This window comes from Dreissena polymorpha, chromosome 9 (genome assembly GCF_020536995.1).
Source record: "Dreissena polymorpha isolate Duluth1 chromosome 9, UMN_Dpol_1.0, whole genome shotgun sequence".
NCBI classification, from domain to species: domain Eukaryota; kingdom Metazoa; phylum Mollusca; class Bivalvia; order Myida; family Dreissenidae; genus Dreissena; species Dreissena polymorpha.
This window is the reverse complement of record NC_068363.1, coordinates 62,506,562-62,528,932: the sequence shown is the minus strand read 5'-3', so window position 1 is coordinate 62,528,932 and position 22,371 is coordinate 62,506,562. Positions and strand designations below refer to the sequence as shown.

The following is a 22,371-nucleotide window of genomic DNA, read 5'->3' as shown; positions in this document are numbered from 1 at the left end:
GATAGGGCACTTATTTTGACCCTTTGATCCGGTAGATGTAAGCCTACAAGTCAGTTTTACCTCTTTACTTTTAGACTCCTAGAATAGCCCTGTAAACAGTAACCTTCAAATAATTCTACTTATTTGAGCCTTGTTTGGGAACACATGTCTTAACCCTTTCAGTGTGGGAACCGAATTTTAAAGGTGTTTGCAAACAGTTTGGATCCAGATGAGACGCCACAGAACGTGGCGTCTCATCTGGATCCAAACTGTTTGCTATTCTGATAGTATTCTTTGAAAAAAAATGAAGAAAAAGCTTATTTTACAAATTCAGCAGACGACATTTTAGCAGACGACAAATTTCCCAGCATGCAAAGGGTTAAGTCATGTGCAAAAAGTGTATTCCAAGATAAGCCTGTGCAGTCGGAACTGGTCAATCAGGGACCACACTTTCACCTTTTGTTTTATTTTTATGCCCCGGAAGGGTGGCATATAGTTTTTTAAATGTCCGTCAATTCGTTTGTCTGTCTGTCCGTCCCTCCATCGAAAACTTTAACATTGCACATTACTTTTGCAATATCGAAGATAGCAACTTGATATTTGGCATGCATGTGCATCTCATGGAGCTGCACATTTTGAGTGTTGAAAAGTCAAGGTCATCCTTCAAGGTCAAAGGTCAAATATATGGCTACAAAGTGGGGCAGTAGGGGGCATTGTATTCCTGATAAACACATCTCTTGTTTGTTTAAAGAAAGTCTCTTTTGAGCAGAAATCCAGTAAAGGGGAAAGTGTTGTTCCTGATAAGCCTGCATGGATTGCATAGGCCAATGTGGGATGACTCTGTACGCACATGCATTTAGGCCAGTTTTCCCAGAACAAGTCTCATTTAGTTAACATGGTTGTGTTTGTAGGACCCTGAAGCTGAGAAACTATTGTCAAAGAAGAAGAAATTCCTAGAGAGTGATGCTGATGGTACTGGAGACGTTATACAGCAGCTCCTAGAGCTGTCAGAGACAGGGGCGGGGCCAGTAAAAGCTGCGGACTCTACAAATAAGGTATAGGATTGGAGTTGTTTTTATTGGTATACCTGTGGAGGGCTTGTCAGATCTGTTATGTGACCATGCATGGAAGGTTTTTGAAATAACTTGACAAAAATGGTATTCTATATGATACAGTGTGTCTGTTATGTCACCATGCATTGAAGGTTTTTTAAATAACTTTACAAAAAAGGTATTCTATATGATACGTTGTGTTGTGCACTAGAACAACATAGCTGCCTTCAAAATCAATTAAAAAATAGAGCACTTTATTGCCAAAAAGGCTTGTCTGCTCAATAACTTGATTTTGCTTATAAGTATATTAAACAAACTTTGCACAAATGTTCAGCCATATGAGACTAATTGTCTAGTGCAAGAAGCATGTTGCTCCCTTCTAGGTCAAGGTTAGACTTTGAAGTCAAAGTTACATTACTTTATTTTCAAAATAGTGCTGTCCACATTATAACTTCACCATGAATTGAAATATTAAAAATTAATGTGTCCACTAGGTCAAATTTTTAAGTCAACATAAGATTATTTATTGTCAGAATGGAGCTTGTCGGCTCTTTAACAGTAAGGAGAGGGTTTGAAATATTATTGTACAAATGTTCACCTAGATGAGATGGTGTGTCATTGTCTAGAACTATACGGCTACCGTTATAGAAATTTGATTGTCAACATAGGGCTTTTTGGCTCTATTACTTGACAGTGCATTGAAGGATTTGCACATAAATTAGTAAAGCATTGTATGCATTTTAGAGTTAAATGGCACAAATGTTCAACTAAACAAGATGGTTTTTTTTGGTTTTCAGCTGCCTTTTCATGTAACACATTAACTTTGTATGCAATGCCAGGAGCCGTGACCAAAAAGACTAGGTACATCCAGTTGGTTAGCAATATCACATGGCTTGATCAGTTATGTGTGACTAATTTTCTATCTCAGGCTTTTGTCTTTTTTGATTGATTATTGATTGGATATCTTTACTATCAGAAAACATGCCAGTTGTAGACATTTGAAGAATAGGCTATGTAGACAGCATTTCTTGAACCTTTTGATAATATGGATTTCACTTGGATCTAATCCGAGTATGAAATAAGACGCCATAGAATATTGCTCATATTGTTCTTTTGGATGGCCTCTTGCTTACATCAGGAGCATAAAGGCAACACTGTCTTCTAATTGGGGACTGCACAGGCTAATCTGGGACAACACTTCATGCATGTGCAAGTTGTCCCAGAGTGCAGCTTTAATGTATAATGCAACCACTGCTTCAATATTCCCATTGATCAGGTTGACTTCAATGTAGTTGTTTAACTAACCCATGTTGCTGCACTTGTCCAGGAGGCCGGTCTGGGTGAGGATATCCTACAGCAGGCCCTCGAGAACAGCGGTGTGCCCAGCACAGACAAGACTGAGGACGGCAAGGCCGGGGGGACCCTGTCCGTCATGCACGTCAGGGACTCTGCAACGGGACTCATCAAGAAACACTACATCAGGAAGGTGGGTATGAAAGCGGAAAGTGTCGCCCCGATAAGCCTGTGTGGACTGTGCAGGTGTATGTAAGATGACGCTTTAAGCACATGCTTTAAGGCCAGTTTTCCCAGAATGTGGCAGTATATCCAGGGGAAGAATGATCACGAAAATTGGTGTTATTGGTCAATAGTCTGATACAGTTTTTATGTCCCCTAGTCTATTCTTGGGGACATATGGCTTTTGCCCTGTCTGTTGGTTTGTTGTTGTTTTTTGCGTCAAACTTTAACATTGGCCATAACTTTTGCAATATTGAAGATAGCAACTTGATATTTGGCATGCATGTGTACAGGTCTCGCACTGTCATTCGCCATTTGAGCCATTTGCGAAAATATTGAGATTTGGCTCAAGAAAAATCTGATTTGTGAAAATGCTAAAATCTCGTAGATTTTTATTTAAAATAGTCGCCATTAAAATTCAGACTGGTTTTCTTTATTTTTCTCTTTGTTTCAATGAAAGTGTTCGCAATTTGAACAAATAATAAAAACCGGTCTGCACCAGAACATGCGACATCACTTGACCTTATTGTTATTGAAGCGCACGTGTTAGCTGGCCAATCAATATTCAGTTCGCTCACAAATAATATAAGGTCATTCATGCGCAGACACTGTAAACTTGGAATTCGTCTGCCAACAATACAGTGGCCGATGGCAAACTTCGTATTTAAAGATAAATAAGTGAAAAGAAGTGTAACAATAAATAAATTATTTCTAAGCTGATCACTATACACCTTTCTACCCACTATCAATCTGAATTAAAGGATGATAATTAAATAATAAGTTATATGTCGATGATGTTACACCTTTCTCAGAAAGTTTCTGCTGATTATCGTTTGAAATTAAAAGTTGATTATTAAGTTGTTTTTTACCCACAAACTATGCTATTGTCAATTATTATGTCAACCAAATTGTACATTAATTACGTATTTGCTAGGTTACTGTTTTTTTTATTCTCTGCAGTCAAACCATATGCACATTTTATTTCATGTGCAAAACGCGTTCAATTTTTCGGACGGTTTTCAGATACAGTCGATTATTTTTTTTTTCAAAGTTCTTTATAGAAGAAATAGACGGACGGATACACATGCGGTGTTACGGAGGGTGTGGTTTATAATATTTCGAATTGTATTCACCTTAAATTGCAATTGGAAAGACTATAAGAAATTACACTTAGAAAGGGCTCTGGGTTGGGTTGGGGGCTCTGCCAATTATTCCTGTTGGGTTCCTGCGGCTGCGGTTCCAATTACCCCAGTCTAATTTTCAGGATTCCAAATTTGGGACAATTGACACCACTGTTGAATGTACATGTATAAAATAACTTATTTTTGTACTTTGACAAGTACCATAATCGTTATTTGTATATTGAAAACTGTATGTTATATTATGATATGTGATAAGCCCTTGTCATTAAGTATAATAGTATTTATATTTTTATTTCAAAACCAGTTTTCATGCGCCTAAAAACAAAAAATGGTTGGCTCAATGAAATTTTGGGCCAGTGCTAGCCCTGATGTGTATCTCATGGAGCTGCACATTTTGAGTGGTGAAAGGTCAAGGTCATCCTTCAATGTCAAAGGTCAAATATATGAGGGGGGACATAGTGTTTCACAAGCACATCTTGTTTTAATTTAAGCGCACTCTTTGCTGCACAATCCTGGTTTTTAAAGCAACTTACATGTTTTAAAGCAGAATTGCAGCAACATTTGCTAATATTTTATGATACAAAAAATGTGTAATTCATTGTAATTGTTTGTAATTGTTCATGTTTTTCCCAGATAAGCTCATTGTCAGCATTTCTATTAAGATATTTTATGTATTGATTTTTTGAATGTTTTATACTAAGATGATTTTTTGGATCGGTCTTTGTCTGTCTTCCGTCCGTCCGTCGTCCACATTTTGTTTGTAAACATTCTAGAGGCCACATTTTTTGTCCGATCTTCATGAAACTTGGTCAGAAGATTTGTCTCAATGATACCTTGATCAAGTTTGAAACTGGGTCATGCTGGGTCAAAAACTAGGTCACTAGGTCAAAAAAAAAGAAAAACCTTGTAAACACTGTAGAAGTCACATTTTATACCCAATCTTCATGTAACTTTGTCAAAATGTTTGTCTTAAAGATATGTTGGTTGAGTTCAAAAGTGGTTCCTGGGTCATGCTGGGTCAAAAATTAGGTCACTAGGTCAAAAAAAGAAAAATCTTGTAAACACTGTAGAAGTCACATTTCATGCCCAATCTTCATGTAACTTTGTCAAAATGTTTGTTTTCACGATATGTTGGTTGAGTTCAAAAGTGGTTCCGGTCCGTTGAAAAACATGACCGCCAGTGGGCAGGGCAGTTTTCCTTATTTGGCTATGGAGAAACCTTGTAAACACTCTAGAGGCCACATTTCTTGTCCGATCTTCATGAAACTTGGTCAGAAGATTTGTCCCAATGATACCTCGATGGAACTCAAAACAAGGTCATGCTGGTTAAAAAAAGAAGAAAAACCTTGTAAACACTGTAGAAGTCACATTTCATGCCCAATCTTCATGTAACTTTGTAAAAATGTTTGTCTTAATGATATGTTGGTTGAATTGAAAAGTAGTTCTGGTCAGTTGAAAAACATGGCCGCCAGTGGGCGGGGCAGTTTTCCTTATATGGCTGTGGAGAAACCTTTTAAACACTCTAGAGGCCATATTTCTTGTCCAATCTTCATAAAACTCGGTCAGAAGATTTGTCCCAATGATACCTGGATGGAGTTCAAAACTTGGTCATGCTGGGTCAAAAACTAGGTCACTAGGTCAAAAAAAGAAAAACCTTGTAAACACTGTAGAAGTCACATTTCATGCCCAATCTTCATGTAACTTTGTCAAAAAGTTTGTCTTAATGATATGTTGGTTGAGTTCAAAAGTGGTTCCAGTCCGTTGAAAAACATGGCTGCCAGAGGGCAGGGCAGTTTTCCTTATTTGGCTATAGAGAAACCTTGTAAACACTCTAGAGGCCACATTTCTTGTCTGATCTTCATGAAACTTGGTCAGAAGATTTGTCCCAATAATACCTCGATCGAGTTCGAAACTGGGTCATGCCGAGTCAAAAACTAGGTCAATAGGTCATAAAAAAGAAAAACTTAATGAAACTTGGTCAGAAGATTTGTCTCAATAATACCTCAATCGAGTTCGAAACTGGGTCATGCCGAGTCAAAAACTAGGTCACTAGGTCATAAAAAAGAAAAACCTTGTTAACACTCTAGAAGTCACAATTATTGCCCAATCATCATGAAACTTGGTCAAAATATTGGTTTTATTGATATCTCGGACGGTGGGGCAGGGCCAGTTTTCTCTATATGTATATATATTGAAAACGTGATCATTCTAGAAGTCACATTTTTGGTCCAATCTTCATGAAATTTGGTCAGAAAATTTTTGTCCTAGATTCGCGAGTTAAGTTTGAAAATGGTTCAGGTCCGTTGAAAAACATGGCTGCCAGGGGGATGGGGCAGTTTTCCTTATATTTATATAGTAAAAAAGGCTTGTTAACAGTCAAGAAGTCACATTTCTTTGTCCAATCATCATGAAACTTGGTCAAAACATTGGTTTTATTGATATCTCGAGGAGTTCGAAAATGGTCCAGATCGGTGAAAAAACATGACCGCCAGTGGGCAGGGCAGTTTTCTCTATATGTATATAGTGAAAACATGTGAACACTAGAAGTCACATTTTTGGCCCAATTTTCATGAAATTTAGTCAGCACATTTGTTTCCTAGATACGAGAGTTGAGTTTGAAAATGTTTCCGGTCTGTTGAAAAACATGGCTGCCAGGGGGGGGGCTGGGCGCATTTTGCTAAAAGGTGAGCGAACTACTACTGAAATTACTGTAATTACTCTATGTTTTCGGACACTTAAAAATAATTAATTTTTTTCGTGTCCGAAAACTTAGATACGAAAAATATTCACAAATTACAGGCGTCCGAAAACTAAGAGTCGAAAATTGAAGTGTCCGAAAATAGCCTCAATTGTATCAACGACTACCGGTAATAGCACGGGCTTGTAAAATACCATGCTGTAAAGTATAAATTACAGTTATATATGTTTGCACTGCATTTTAAATAATTTTAAATGCTTAATTTATTTGACCGAAAGTTACTACAAGGTTGTACTTTGACCAACGAGTTCAAAGATAAGCATGTGATGTACCGATACTCCCTAGTATGAACCTGTAATAAACGCAATAAAAAATTCAAACTATGAATTCTTTGTTTGTTCTGTTCCGACAGTTGTTGTCTAACACCTTCCATTGTTCGTAAAACTTGCAATAGGGTGCATCACACTTTGAAGCGTTTAGTATTTGTCACAGTTATTTTACTGAGAAGTTGTAGTACCATTGCTGTAGATAATTTAACTGTTAATTGGCGCTACCCCTGGCAATTGTCATAACGCTTATGCTATCGGGCGAAACCATTGTTTAATACCGGTTTACAAGGTGATTTACCCAATTACGCAAATGAAATGCTCTGTTTCCCTCAGGCATGCACCTGCCATGTTTTATGATGTTAATCTGGTTGTAAAACCCCATGATCGAAGTGTCATTAGATATCAAAAACAGGATAGAAATTGTGTAAAATAGCGCTGTGAAATATACTGTCCGAAAACTTAGAGACATTAATTATGGACGAAAACTTGTGTGTCCGAAAATTAAGAGTCACGAAAAATAATTATTTTTGCTAAAAAAAGGGGTGTCCGAAAACTTAGAGTGTCCGAAAACATAGAGTAATTACGGTACTCTTTTGTATCAAATTGGGGCCTTGATTTATATTAAAATCTTGTACAGTTATGTAAAACACTAATATGTAAAATCATATTGTTATTCTAGTATGTAAAATAGTTATCTATATATCTAACACTTTCCATTCTATGCATACGCTGGCAGGTTGAGAACACAGTATTCCACTTGTGCGCGTTCTGCCAGAAAGAGTTCAAGAAGCCAAGTGATCTGATACGACACACACGCATTCACTCGCACGAGAAGCCTTACCGCTGTACCCAGTGTTTCCGTGCGTTTGCTGTCAAGAGCACACTTATGTCCCATCTACGGATCCACACCGGTACCAAGCAGTTCAAGTGTGCAGTATGCGATAAGAACTTCTCAACCCACGGCAGCTTGAAGATTCATCTTCGTTTGCATACTGGTAGGTGACGTTTTTGTTCTTTGCCGCTTTGGAATTATATATTTTAGGACATTTGGATAGAATGTATGTAGAAAGAGTGCATGCTTTGCAAAGTTGTGTTAATTGTGGTTGTCATTGGATACAATGAGAGAGGCTTGTAGGAGGAAATGCAAGATTGATTCATTTTGCTGCATTATTATTATTGGAGTTATTTTCCCTTGTTATGCTCCCCGAAAATTTTCGGGGAGCATATAGTTGCCAGTTTGAAGTTCCTTACTTACTTCCTTCCTTCCATCACACTTTTGTTGCAGTTTCTCATAGCGCCTTCAATATTTTAACGATCTGTTACATATTTGGCATGTAGGTACCTTGCATGGACCTCTACCTTTTGATGAGGTTTGAGGTCACTGGGGTCAAGGTCAAGGTCACCGAGGCTAATAATAGATTTTTCCGTCACAATTTTGTTACAGTTGCTCATAGCACCTTCAATATTTTTCCAATCTCTTATATATTTGGCATGTAGGTTCCTTTCATGGACCTCTCCAGTTTGATGAGGTTTGAGGTCACTAGGGTCAAGGTCACCCAGGCTAATAATAGATATTTTTGTCACACTTTTGTTACAGTTTCTCATAGCGCCTTCAATATTTTACTGTTCTCTTACATATTTGGCATGTAGGTACCTTGTATGGACCTCTACCTTTTGATGAGGTTTGAGGTCAATGGAGTCAAGGTCACCAAGGCTAATAATATATTTTTCCGTCACAATTTTGTTACAGTTTCTCATAGCACCTTCAATATTTTTCCGATCTCTTATATATTTGGCAAGTAGGTACCTTTCATGGACCTCTACCTTTTGATGAGGTTCGAAGTCACTGGGGTCAAGGTCACAGAGGCTAATAATAGATTTTTTCGTCTTACTTTTGTTACAGTTTCTCATAGAACCTTCAATATTTTACTGTTCTCTTACATATTTGGCTTGTAAGTACCTTGCATGAACCTCTACCTTTTGATTAGGTTTGAGGTCACTGGGGTCAAGGTCACAGAGGCTAAAAATAGATTTTTCAGTCACAATTTTGTTACAGTTTCTCTTGGCGCCTTCAATATTTTACCGTTCTCTTACATATTTGGCATGTAAGTACCTTGCATGGACCTCTACCTTTCGATGAGGTTTGAAGTCACTGGGGTCAAGGTCAATAAGGCTAATAATATATTTTTCCGTCACAATTTTGTTACAGTTTTTCATAGCACCTTCAATATTTTTCCGATCTCTTATATATTTGGCATGTAGGTACCTTTCATGGACCTCTACCTTTTGATGAGGTTTGAAGTCACTGGGGTCAAGGTCACCGAAGCTAATAAAAGATTTTTCAGTCACAATTTTGTTACAGTTTCTCATGGCGCCTTCAATATTTTACCGTTCTCTTACATATTTGGCATGTAGGTACCTTGCATGGAATTCTACCTTTTGATGAGGTTTGAGGTCACTGGGGTCAAGGTCAAGGTCACAGAGGCTAATAATAGATTTTTTAAGGTGGTTATTAACACATAGATTGACAAAGCGCATCATCGGGGAGCATCCATCAGTTTCACTGATATTCTTGTTTATATTCTGGTGTCAATATTCGCAAACAATTCTCAAGGGATTCATATAGAACATTAAATGGTTGTTAGTTGAAGGGCAGTGCACTAGCAATACAACTGCAGTTAGATCATCAATTGAGTTTTACTTTTATTTGTCATTTATAGATAATAGCTAACTTGAGTGCTTCAGGTTTTTTATAATGTTACCTGGTAATGTTTATAAAAGAGCTGCCTGCAAAGAGTATGTGAGCCATGACTGGAAGTTGAAGCATCAGAAATAATCGGATTTGTCTCCTACATTTTCCATCAGATTGGTTTTCTACATTTTCTATCAGATTGGTTTCTACATTTTCCATCTGTTTGGTTTTTTCATTTTCCATCAGATGGGTCTCCTACATTTTACAGGCCAAAAGCCCTATGACTGTGAGCTGTGTGCCAAGAAGTTCCGCACTGCTGCCCACATGCGTACCCACATGGCGTCCCACTTCAAGGAGCCTGCTGGGGCAGATAAGGGGCCTGGCTGGCCCAGACAGAGGGGGGACCGGGCCCTCAATAGGGCCTCCAAGGACATGGAGCTGCCAGACATACCCATGCAGGAACCCATTCTCATCACTGATACAGGTTTGGCCATTGTACATTAGTATATTAGCTGCTTCATGCAAAAATGGGTCTTATGCCATATGCAGGAAGCGTAACACCCGACCAGCCTGCGCAGTCTGTTCAGGAGCTAAGCTGTCCATCGTGAAGAAACTCAATTTGTTGTTGTCTACTGGCGTATAGGGAAGCTCCTTACCAGACTGTGTGGTCTGCTGTTATTCTGGCAGCATATTTCATAAGATCCATTTTCACATGACACGTTTCAAATTATGTTCATCAAATAATCACAATATTAGAGTAATAATTTTTGTTATTGGTCAGAAATCTCAAGCAGAAGTCAGTTTTAAGACTGGTCCTATACCTAACATTAAGGGTTTCCTTTTCTATTTAACCCATTCTGCTTGATGCATTATATTATCATCTACCATTATTTGACTTTGAAACATCTGCTGCCAATTTCCAATGTGAAAATTTGATATTTGTGTATGTGAAAGTAGAAGAATTGCTTGACTATTTATTGCAACATACCCACTTGCCTTTGTATTTGTCTTCCATTAAATCTTTGGTGCCTGCAGACGTCTTTTTAGGTCTTGCAGAAGGTGAATTTTGAAAACTTAGGGGCAAAAGGAAAAATTGCTGATAATGAGTATTTCTCCTTTTGCTAATTGAAATTTAATAAAATTAAAGTTGTCTGCTTCAGATTACAAGAGGGACGATTTAGTAAAACATTCAATAATCTTTCTTATTAAATGTAGCTTTAATGACAACAAAACCAATGCCTAATAGCGGGTTACATCCAGCAACCTCCTTCATGCATGTTCGTAAAGTGTTTTCCCATATAAGCCTGTGCACCGGCTAGTATGGGACAACACTTCAGGCACATGCATTAGCCCAGTTTTCCCAGACCACAGCTCAATAAACAGTTTGCACAGGCTTATCTGGAACAATACCTTACGCTCATGCTTTAAGCCAAGTTTTCCCAGATCATAACTTAATAAATAGTTTGCACAGGCTTATCTGGGACAACCCAGTTGTTCCAGACCATAGCTCAATAAACAGTTTGCACAGGCTTATCTGGAACAATACCGTACGCTCATGCTTTAAGCCCAGTTTTCCCAGATCATAGCTTAATAAATAGTTTGCACAGGCTTATCTGGGACAACCCAGTTGTTCCAGACCATAGCTCAATAAACAGTTTGCACAGGCTTATCTGGGACAATACCTTACGCTCATGCAGTAAGCCCAGTTTTTCCAGACCACAGCTCAATTCATTGCAGGTTACATCCAGCAGCCACCTCGCAACACGATATTCAACCAGCAGTACCTGGGAGAGACGAGTAGCGTGGACCGGCCATACAAGTGTTCATACTGCCAGAAAGGGTTCAAGAAGTCCAGTCATCTCAAGCAGCACATACGTTCTCATACCGGTCTGTATAGGGGGTCACTCATACCGGTCTGTATAGGGGGTCACTCATACTGGTCTGTATAGGGGGTCACTCATACTGGTCTGTATAGGGGGTCACTCATACCGGTCTGTATAGTGGGTCACTCATACTGGTCTGTATAGGGGGTCACTCATACTGGTCTGTATAGGGGGTCACTCGTACTGGTCTGTATAGGTGGTCACTCATACCAGTCTGTTAAGGGGGTCACTCATACCGGGTCTGTATAGGGGGTCACTCGTACTGGTCTGTTTAGGGGGTCACTCATACTGGCCTGTATAGGGGGTCACTCGTATCGGTCTGTATAGGGGGTCACTCATACTGGTCTGTATAGGGGATGACTCATACTGGTCTGTATAGGGGGTCACTCATACTGGTATGTATAGGGGGTCACTCGTACTGGTCTGTATAGGGGATCACTCATACTGGTCTGTTTAGGGGGTCACTCATACCAGTCTGTTTAGGGGGTCACTCATACTGGCCTGTATAGGGGGTCACTCGTATCGGTCTGAATAGGGGGTCACTCATACTGGTCTGTATAGGGGGTCCCTCATACTGGTCTGTATAGGGGATCACGCATACTGGTCTGTTTAGGGGGTCACTCATACTGGCCTGTATAGGGGGTCACTGGTACCGGTCTGTATAGGGGGTCACTCATACTGGCCTGTATAGGGGGCCACTCTCATATACATGTGGCATAAAACCCATTGTGGCTTTGGCAGGTCATATACATTACCTGAAGGACCCAATGAACACTGCCCATCAACGTACAACATTAATACCATTCTTCCTTATGAAATTAAGTTGTGCATTTGTGATTTTATCATGGAATGTTTACATTTGTTTACATAAATTATGCCCCTTTTTCACCTTGTACATTCTATAACATCACATGTGATGACATACGTAGACAGGGGCCGGGGGAGCATTATTCGTTATCAGTGTTTAATTTTCTCTGTTCACTCTCTCACTTCGGAGTTGTAATCTCTTTTAATCTTAGTGATACAATGTGCTTTCTTTGATTCTTATAATGCAGTTATGAGTCTCGCTCTGTGAGAAGACGGTTTAATGCATGTGCTTAAAGTGTTGTCCTTGATTAGCTTGTGTGGAATGCACAGGCTAATCTGTGATATCACTCTCTGCTTTTATGATATTTTTCGTAGAGGAAGACTTCTCTGGATAAAAATCTGATTTCGGCATTAAGTGTCATCCTTGATTACCCTGTGTGGACCGCAAAGGCTAATCTGGTACAGCACTTTACGCACATGCTTTAAACCACCTTTTCACAGAAATATATCTCATATGTTCCCACTGTCCCAGGTGAGAAGCCTTACAAATGTCACAAGTGTTCCCGCACGTTCGTTTCCAATGGCGTGTTGAAGTCACACCTGAAGGTGCACACGGGTGTGAAGTCGTACAAGTGTGTGATGTGTGAGGCACTGTTCTCCACCAGCGGGTCCCTCAAGAGACACATGTCCACTCACAGCGATGTGCGGCCCTTCATGTGTCCCTACTGTCAGAGACAGTTCAAGACCAATGTCAACTGCAAGAAGCACATGAAGACCCATAGGTTAATATTGCAAACAAGTTACAATTAGTTAAGTTTCATGTGTTCGCTATTTTAATTGGGAAATACAACCTTTGTAACATGTACTGAAAACATTTAAGGATTATTTCTGTTACATACGATGGACATTTTCCCTGAAATAGAGAACTCTATTAGGCCTGGGTATTGTGGACTATATTAAAGGTTTAGTTATGATATTTGTGAGGAAACAGTATTACTGAACATTTGCCATGGTCTAATATAGCCATAATATGGATCTTTTGACGATTTAAAAACCTAAAACTTAAACTTTTTTTTGCTTTCAGACATGAGATTGCCCTCCAGCATATGACCACGCCCACCCAAATACAGAGTCTAGATCAGGTAAGCCCATACATAAAAGAATGGTTTGATTCTGTTCTATTCAAACCTACTGTTGTGTTTCAATATGGAGGATTGATGTAGCAATGTTCTTTGTATCTGCAAATGGGGAAGATGCATGTCTCCTTTTGGCTAAAATTTAGCTTAAGTAAACATTATTGTATTCAAGTAAATTTTCATCTTAAGGAAGTTTATGAGTATATAGTTTTAGTATATAGGATATTTCTGTAGCCATTGTTTTATAGCTGTTGCTAACTTGGCAAATGGCCGGATAAATCATAATTAATAAAAATTGCCTTTGAAATGTTCACTTCAATTTGACTTAAGTTATGAAAAATTGGTACAAAGTGTGAATTGGATCCATTCCTTTGTAAATAAGAGCCTTGTTTTGGGAGAAATAGGCTAAATGCTTAAAGGGTCGTCCCAGGTAAGCCTGAGCATAAGCTAGTTGGAGACAATACCTTCCAGTTTTATTGAATTATTCATTTAAATTTAAGTCTTTCCTAAACAAAAATCCAGATTAGTTGGAAAGTGTTGTACATGATCAGATTGTAAGGACTACATAGGTTATTTGTATGTGTTTGTCATTGTATGTGTCCCAAAACTTTAACCTTGGTCATAACTTTTGCAATATTGATGATAGCAACTCGATATTTGACATGCATGTGTATCTAATGGAGCTGCATATTTTGAGTGGTTAAAGGTCAAGGTCATCCTTCAAGGTCAAAGTTTAAAAAAAAAATCAAAGCAGCACATTAGGGGGCATTGTGTTTCTGACAAACACATCTCTTGTTTTGTTTCAAAGATTCTGTAACAGCGGAAATTTTGTCCCTGATAAGCCTTGGCTAATCTGGGACTGGGACAACACTTAAAGCACATGAATCAATATTTGTAAACCCAGTCTGAGGTGGAGCAACACGAGACTGTGCTGGCCGAGACCGAGGGAGAGTATGTGGAGGAGGAGGCTGTTGACAATGATCTGACCTTGACCCATCACAATCTCCATGGCAACCACCTGTCCCAGCAGGCCATGCTCAACCAGACCAACCTACAGGAGCTGGGCCTCTCCACAACCAACCTGGACCAGCATATACTCAACCAGCAGGTATGTTGCAGCCTTGTTATCCACCGCCATAGGCGGAGGGATATTGTTTTGGCGTTGTCCGTCCGTCTTTCCGTCCGTCCGTCAATCTGTCAGTCCGGAGCCATATCTTGGAAGTGCTTTGGTGGATTTCATTGAAACTTGGTATGAGTATATATATGGATAAGAAGATGATGCAGGCCAAATGGCATTTTACACCATCTGTTAATAACAGAGTTATGGCTCTTTGTATCGTGAAAAAATGCTTTTTTGTGTGTCCGGAGCCATATCTTAGAAGTGCTTTTGCGGATTTCATTGAAACTTGGTATGAGTTTCCAGAAGAATATCGGCGGGGGATATCAATTCCACAAATTTGCTTGTTTTGTTTGTAGGGTGCTGTGTAAACCAAGTTTGATCAATTATAAATGTATGGCTTAACCTGCTGAAAGGGTTGTCCATCAAAGCAGCCTTCTGTCTGTTTTGTTTGCACGCTGAGCTAACTAGTCAACTAACATTCACATCCTGGCGGTGACCTCAACTGAAAAACTTACCAGTAGATACTTAACAAGCTTGTTGCTCATTGGCTGTGAATTATTTTCAATTGGTGTAGTGTGCTGGTAACCATGTTTTATTCGTGTTTTTGATATTGATGATCCCGTATGATTTTGGGGGCTTAAACATGTGTTCATAAGTTTGGTGGTTAATTTATATTTTGAAGCAATCTCAATGACATGTGCCTTATGTAATAGTATCCTTATAGTCTGTTAATCAGTAGATCAGACACATCAGGAACCAGTGTTTCACTTGTTGCAGCTTTTTGGAGGTCAGCAGCAGACATTTACACAGAGTCTACTGGGTACCAGCCAGCAAACATATCAGCCACAGAACCAGTATTCCTCACAGGTACAGGGAACCATATGGTGCTGATAATATTAAATAAATTGTATTTCTTTTTATGCCCCTGGTAGGGTGGCATATAGCAGTTGAACTGTGTGTCAGTCCGTCTCTCAGTTTGTGCGTCCGTCCGAAAACTTTAACATTGGCCATAACTTTTGCAATATTGAAGATAGCAACTTGATATTTGGCATGCATGTGTATCTCATGAAGCTGCACATTTTGAGTGGTGAAAGGTCAAGGTCATCCTTCAAGGTCAAAAGTCCAAAAATACAATCCAAGGAAAGTTATAAGCTTTAAAAAGGGAGATAATTTATAAACCTGCCATATGATATATTGAAATTTTATTTCAAAGCGGCGCAAACACATCTCTTGTTTGTTCTTACCTTTCTTATACCCCCATTACCATTGGTAATGGGGCTATATAGGAGTCACTTTGTCAGTCTGTCTGTTGGTGTGTCCCGTAATCTTGTCCGGGCAATAACTATGTTGTTCATTGTGAGATTTTAAAATCAGGTGTCACATTTGTTCACCATCATTAGACGGTGTGTTGTGCGAAAGAATTACGTCGATATCTCAAAGGTCAAGGTCACACGCTGAGTTCAAAGATCAAAATTTGCCATGAATGAACTTGTCAGGGCCTTAACTATGTCGTTCATGGCGAGATTTTAAAATCATTTGCACATTTGTTCACCATCACTGGACAGTGTGTCACGCAAAAGAATTACGTCGATATCTCCAAGGTCAAGGTCACACTTTGAGTTCAAAGGTAAAAAATGGCCATAAATGATAATGGCATAATAATTCTTAAAAATCGCCATAAATAAAATTATCTTGTTTTGTGAAGTCAGCATGCAAAATAGTCTGTGTCAATGCGGCGCATGGGGGTTTACGCCACGTCTGTGACAAAGCTCTAGTTTGGTAGTGATGTGAACTAAACCCAGTTGTATCTGTTTAAAAGAAAGGCATTTAATTGATTTCTTGAATGTGGGCTGGTTTCCTCCAAGAGAGAGTTCCCAGCATGGTTCCCAGCATGGGTCTTATTCTACCTGCGTCCAACATATCTGCAGAGGAGCCTTCGCATTTGCACAGTCTGGTCAGGAGCTACCATGGCTGCTAATGAGACCACAAAATCTTCTGTGACTTTATTGCGGACAGGGTAGCTGCGTAAACAGACTGCGTGCATGTGCAGACTGGTTTGGAGCTGCACTGGCTCCATCCTGCAAAAAACCCATTTTAGTATCATGCGGCTAAAATGATGCAACCATGTGCTATTGTTTGGCTCTGAAATATTAACTTATAATAAGTCAACTTAGTCATTGTAAGACAAATAGAGCGTGACATCTCTTCTAGGGACCTTAATCGTAAACAATGTTGGCCACGGACAATTAAAAGTACCACTGAGCCTTGTTTTGGGAAAACTGGGCCTAATATACATGCATAAAGTGTAGACGCTTATTAGGCTGTGCAGATCTTTTATGGAATTTTTCGTTTCAAGGAATCTCTCAAAAACAAATCCATTTTGAGGCGGAAATTTATCTGGAATGACGGTTCACTGACATGCATTAAGCCCATACAGTTCACTCACATGCATTAAGCCCATACAGTTCACTCACATGCATAAAGCCCATACAGTTCACTCACATGCATTAAGCCCATACAGTTCACTCACATGCATTAAGCCCATACAGGTCACTGACATGCATTAAGCCCAGACAATTCACTGACATGCATTAAGCCCAGACAGTTCACTGACATGCATTAAGCCCAGACAGTTCACTCACATGCATTAAGCCCAGACAGTTCACTCACATGCATTAAGCCCAGACATTTCACTCACATGCGTTAAGCCCAGACAGTTCACTGACATGCATTAAGCCCAGACATTTCACTCACATGCATTAAGCCCAGACAGTTCACTCACATGCATTAAGCCCAGACAGTTCACTCACATGCATTAAGCCCAGACAGTTCACTCACATGCATTAAGCCCAGACAGTTCACTGGCATGCATTAAGCCCAGACAGTTCACTCACATGCATTAAGCCCAGACAGTTCACTGACATGCATTAAGCCCAGACAGTTCACTGACATGCATTTAGCCCAGACATTTCACTCACATGCATTAAGCCCAGACAGTTCACTCACTTGCATTGAGCCCAGACAGTTCACTGACATGCATTAAGCCCAGACAGTTCACTCACATGCATTAAGCCCATACAGTTCACTGACAGGCATTAAGCCCAGACAGTTCACTGACATGCATTAAGCCCATACAATTCACTCACATGCATTAAGCCCATACAGTTCACTGACATGCATTAAGCCCATACAGTTCACTCACATGCATTAAGCCCATACAGTTCACTGACATGCATTAAGCCCAGACAGTTCACTGACATGCATTTAGCCCAGACAGTTCACTCACATGCATTAAGACCAGACAGTTCACTGACATGCATTAAGCCCAGACAGTTCACTGGCATGCATTAAGCCCAGACAGTTCACTGGCATTCATTAAGCCCAGACAGTTCACTGACATGCATTAAGCCCATACAGTTCACTCACATGCATTAAGCCCAGACAGTTCACTGACATGCATTAAGCCCAGACAGTTCACTGGCATGCATTAAGCCCAGACAGTTCACTGTCATGCATTAAGCCCAGACAGGTCACTCACATGCAGTAAGCCCAGACAGGTCACTCACATGCATTAAGACCAGACAGTTCACTGACATGCATTAAGCCCATACAGGTCACTGACATGCATTAAGCCCAGACAGGTCACTCACATGCATTAAGCCCAGACAGTTCACTGACATGCATTAAGCCCAGACAGTTCACTCACATGCATTAAGCCCAGACAGTTCACTGACATGCATTAAGCCCAGACATTTCACTCACATGCATTAAGCCCAGACAGTTCACTCACATGCTCTAAGCACAGACAGTTCACTGACATGCATTAAGCCCAGACAGTTCACTGACATGCATTAAGCCCAGACAATTCACTCACATGCATTAAGCCCATACAGTTCACTCACATGCATTAAGCCCAGACAGTTCACTGACATGCATTAAGCCCAGACAGTTCACTCACATGCATTAAGCCCAGACAGTTCACTCACATGCATTAAGCCCAGACAGTTCACTGACATGCATTAAGCCCAGACAGTTCACTGACATGCATTAAGCCCAGACAGTTCACTGACATGCATTAAGCCCAGACAGTTCACTGACATGCATTAAGCCCATACAGTTCACTCACGTGCATTAATCCCATACAGTTCACTCACATGCATTAAGCCCATACAGTTCACTCACATGCATTAAGCCCAGACTGTTCACTGACATGCATTAAGCCCATACAAATCACTCACATAAATTAAGCCCAGACAGTTCACTGACATGCATTAAGCCCATACAGTTCACTCACATGCATTAATCCCATACAGTTCACTCACATGCATTAAGCCCAGACAGTTCGCTGACATGCATTAAGCCCATACAGTTCACTGACATGCATTAAGCCCAGACAGTTCACTGACATGCATTAATCCCAGACAGTTCACTGACATGCATTAATCCCATACAGTTCAATCACATGCATTAATCCCATACAGTTCACTGACATGCATTAAGCCCATGCAGTTCACTGACATGCATTAAGCCCATACAGTTCACTGACATGCATTAAGCCCATACAGTTCACTGACATGCATTAAGCCCAGACAGTTCACTGACATGCATTAAGCCCATACAGTTCACTCACATGCATTAAGCCCAGACAGTTCACTCACATGCATTAAGCCCATACAGTTCACTGACATGCATTAAGCCCATACAGTTCACTCACATGCATTAATCCCATACAGTTCACTCACATGCATTAAGCCCAGACAGTTCACTGACATGCATTAAGCCCAGACAGTTCACTGACGTGCATTAATCCCATACAGTTCACTGACATGCATTAATCCCATACAGTTCACTCACATGCATTAAGCCCAGACAGTTCACTCACATGCATTAAGCCCAGACAGTTCACTGGCATGCATTAAGCCCAGACAGTTCACTCACATGCATTAAGCCCATACAGTTCACTGACATGCATTAATCCCATACAGTTCACTTAATGCATTTAGCCCAGACAGTTCACTTAATGCATTAAGACCAGACAGTTCACTGACATGCATTAAGCCCAGACAGTTCACTGACATGCATTAAGCCCATACAGTTCACTCACATGCATTACGCCCAGACAGTTCACTGACATGCATTAATCCCATACAGTTCACTGACATGCATTAATCCCATACAGTTCATTCACATGCATTAAGCCCAGACAGTTCACTGACATGCATTAAGCCCAGACAGTTCACTGACATGCATTAATCCCATACAGTTCACTCACATGCATTAAGCCCAGACAGTTCACTCACATGCATTAAGCCCAGACAGTTCACTCACATGCATTAAGACCAGACAGTTCACTGACATGCATTAATCCCATACAGTTCACTGACATGCATTAATCCCATACAGTTCACTCACATGCATTAAGCCCATACAGTTCACTCACATGCATTAAGCCCATACAGTTCACTCACATGCATTAAGCCCGGACAGTTCACTCACATGCATTAAGCCCGGACAGTTCACTCACATGCATTAAGCCCGGACAGTTCACTCACATGCATTAAGCCCAGACAGTTCACTGACATGCATTAAGCCCATACAGGTCACTGACATGCATTAAGCCCAGACAGTTCACTCACATGCATTAAGCCCAGACAGTTCACTGACATGCATTAAGCCCATACATTTCACTCACATGCATTAAGCCCAGACAGTTCACTCACATGCATTAAGCCCATACAGTTCACTCACATGCATTAAGCCCAGACAGTTCACTGACATGCATTAAGCCCAGACAGTTCACTGACATGCATTAAGCCCAGACAGTTCACTGACATGCATTAAGCCCAGACAGTTCACTGACATGCATTAAGCCCAGACAGTTCACTGACATGCATTAAGCCCAGACAGTTCACTGACATGCATTAAGCCCAGACAGTTCACTGACATGCATTAAGCCCAGACAGTTCATTGACATGCATTAAGCCCAGACAGTTCACTGACATGCATTAAGCCCAGACAGTTCACTGACATGCATTAAGCCCAGACATTTCACTCACATGCATTAAGCCCAGACAGTTCACTGACATGCATTAAGCCCATACAGTTCACTGACATGCATTAAGCCCATACAGTTCACTGACATGCATTAATCCCATACAGTTCACTCACATGCATTAAGCCCATACAGTTCACTGACATGCATTAAGCCCAGACAGTTCACTGACATGCATTAAGCCCAGACAATTCACTCACATGCATTAAGCCCATACAGTTCACTCACATGCATTAAGCCCATACAGTTCACTCACATGCATTAAGCCCATACAGGTCACTGACATGCATTAAGCCCAGACAGTTCACTGACATGAATTAAGCCCAGACAGTTCACTCACATGCATTAAGCCCAGACAGTTCACTCCTATGCATTAAGCCCAGACAGTTCACTGACATGCATTAAGCCCAGACAGTTCACTGACATGCATTAAGCCCAGACAGTTCACTGACATGCATTAAGCCCAGACAGTTCACTGACATGCATTAAGCCCAGACAGTTCACTCACATGCATTAAGCCCAGACAGTTCACTGGCATGCATTAAGCCCAGACAGTTCACTGACATGCATTAAGCCAGACAGTTCACTGACATGCATTAATCCCATACAGTTCACTCACATGCATTAAGACCAGACAGTTCACTGACATGCATTAAGCCCAGACAGTTCACTGACATGCATTAATCCCATACAGTTCACTGACATGCATTAAGCCCAGACAGTTCACTGGCATGCATTAAGCCCATACAGTTCACTCACATGCATTAAGCCCAGACAGTTCACTGGCATGCATTAAGCCCAGACAGTTCACTCACATGCATTAAGCCCAGACAGTTCACTTACATGCATTAAGCCCAGACAGTTCGCTGACATGCATTAAGCCCAGACAGTTCACTGGCATGCATTAAGCCCATACAGGTCACTCACATGCATTAAGCCCAGACAGTTCACTGACATGCATTAAGCCCAGACAGTTCACTGACATGCATTAAGCCCAGACAGTTCACTGACATGCATTAAGCCCAGACAGTTCACTGACATGCATTAAGCCCAGTTTACCCAGACTGAGGTTCTACTGTACTTGTACATTATGTTATCAGAACCAGCAGCTAGGCCATATGGAGATGACATTCTCCCAGTCCGGGGAGCTCCAGGTGAGCTCAGAGCCTTTACAAGAGTCCCAAACTGTCCACCATGTCGGCCAGATTGACCAGGGCCATACCGACCTGGGGGAGGCCTCTGCAGCCATGGCCAGTACATCCATGGAGAACATTCTACCCAGGTAATGTTACATGCTTTGTTACAATTTACTTAAGCCTTTCAGTGCTGGAACTGAATTTTGAAGGCCTTTGCAAACAGTTTGGATTCAGACGAGACGCCACAGAATGTGGTGTCTCATCAGGGTCCAAACTGTTTGCTATTCTGATAGTATTCTTTGAAAAAAAAAATCGAAGAAAATGCTAATTTTAGAAATTTTGCAGACGACATTTTAGCAGATGACAAATTTCTCAGCATGCAAAGAGTTAACCTACTAGCTTTTAGATAAGCACTTTAATGGTTTTAAAGCCCCTTAGAATTTCAAATAAATTGTAAGAATTTTCTAATTATATTCAAGATTTAAATCTTTCAATTCCAACCCTAAGATTCTGTTGAGCAGCAAACAGCATCAAACCTAAAAAGACTGAGTCACTAGCAGACTGTTCTGGTTGTATGCTGGTTGCTTAAGACATTTTCAATTTGCTTCTGAGCAGTATAAGGATAAGTCAACATTTTTCAGGGAAGTGGCAGAGTAAGTTTACCCCAATAAACACGTGCAAAATTATGGATGTTTGTGTTTTTTTTTCAGTAACTCTGTAGGTCAGTTTGTCAGTCAACCAGTCTGCATATTTTGTAAGCAATTAAAATTTAAACTTCCAATATGTCATCACCATGATGTGTACATCTGCAAGGCTGTTCTCATGCCCAA

General features: G+C 40.4%; 1 protein-coding gene across 2 annotated transcripts in view; it reads left to right on the top strand.

Moving 5' to 3' along the window:
• Positions 1-22,371, top strand: part of LOC127845223 (zinc finger protein 236-like) — a 53,275-nt gene that overhangs the window by 17,195 nt on the left and 13,709 nt on the right. For both annotated transcript variants that reach the window (XM_052376022.1, XM_052376023.1), the window contains exons 10-19: positions 891-1,034; positions 2,359-2,517; positions 7,452-7,710; positions 9,676-9,891; positions 11,145-11,294; positions 12,630-12,879; positions 13,182-13,239; positions 14,138-14,341; positions 15,131-15,220; positions 21,506-21,687. In XM_052376022.1, coding sequence (XP_052231982.1) covers positions 891-1,034; positions 2,359-2,517; positions 7,452-7,710; positions 9,676-9,891; positions 11,145-11,294; positions 12,630-12,879; positions 13,182-13,239; positions 14,138-14,341; positions 15,131-15,220; positions 21,506-21,687 — 1,712 coding nt within the window. The remainder of the gene's footprint in view (positions 1-890; positions 1,035-2,358; positions 2,518-7,451; positions 7,711-9,675; positions 9,892-11,144; positions 11,295-12,629; positions 12,880-13,181; positions 13,240-14,137; positions 14,342-15,130; positions 15,221-21,505; positions 21,688-22,371) is intronic.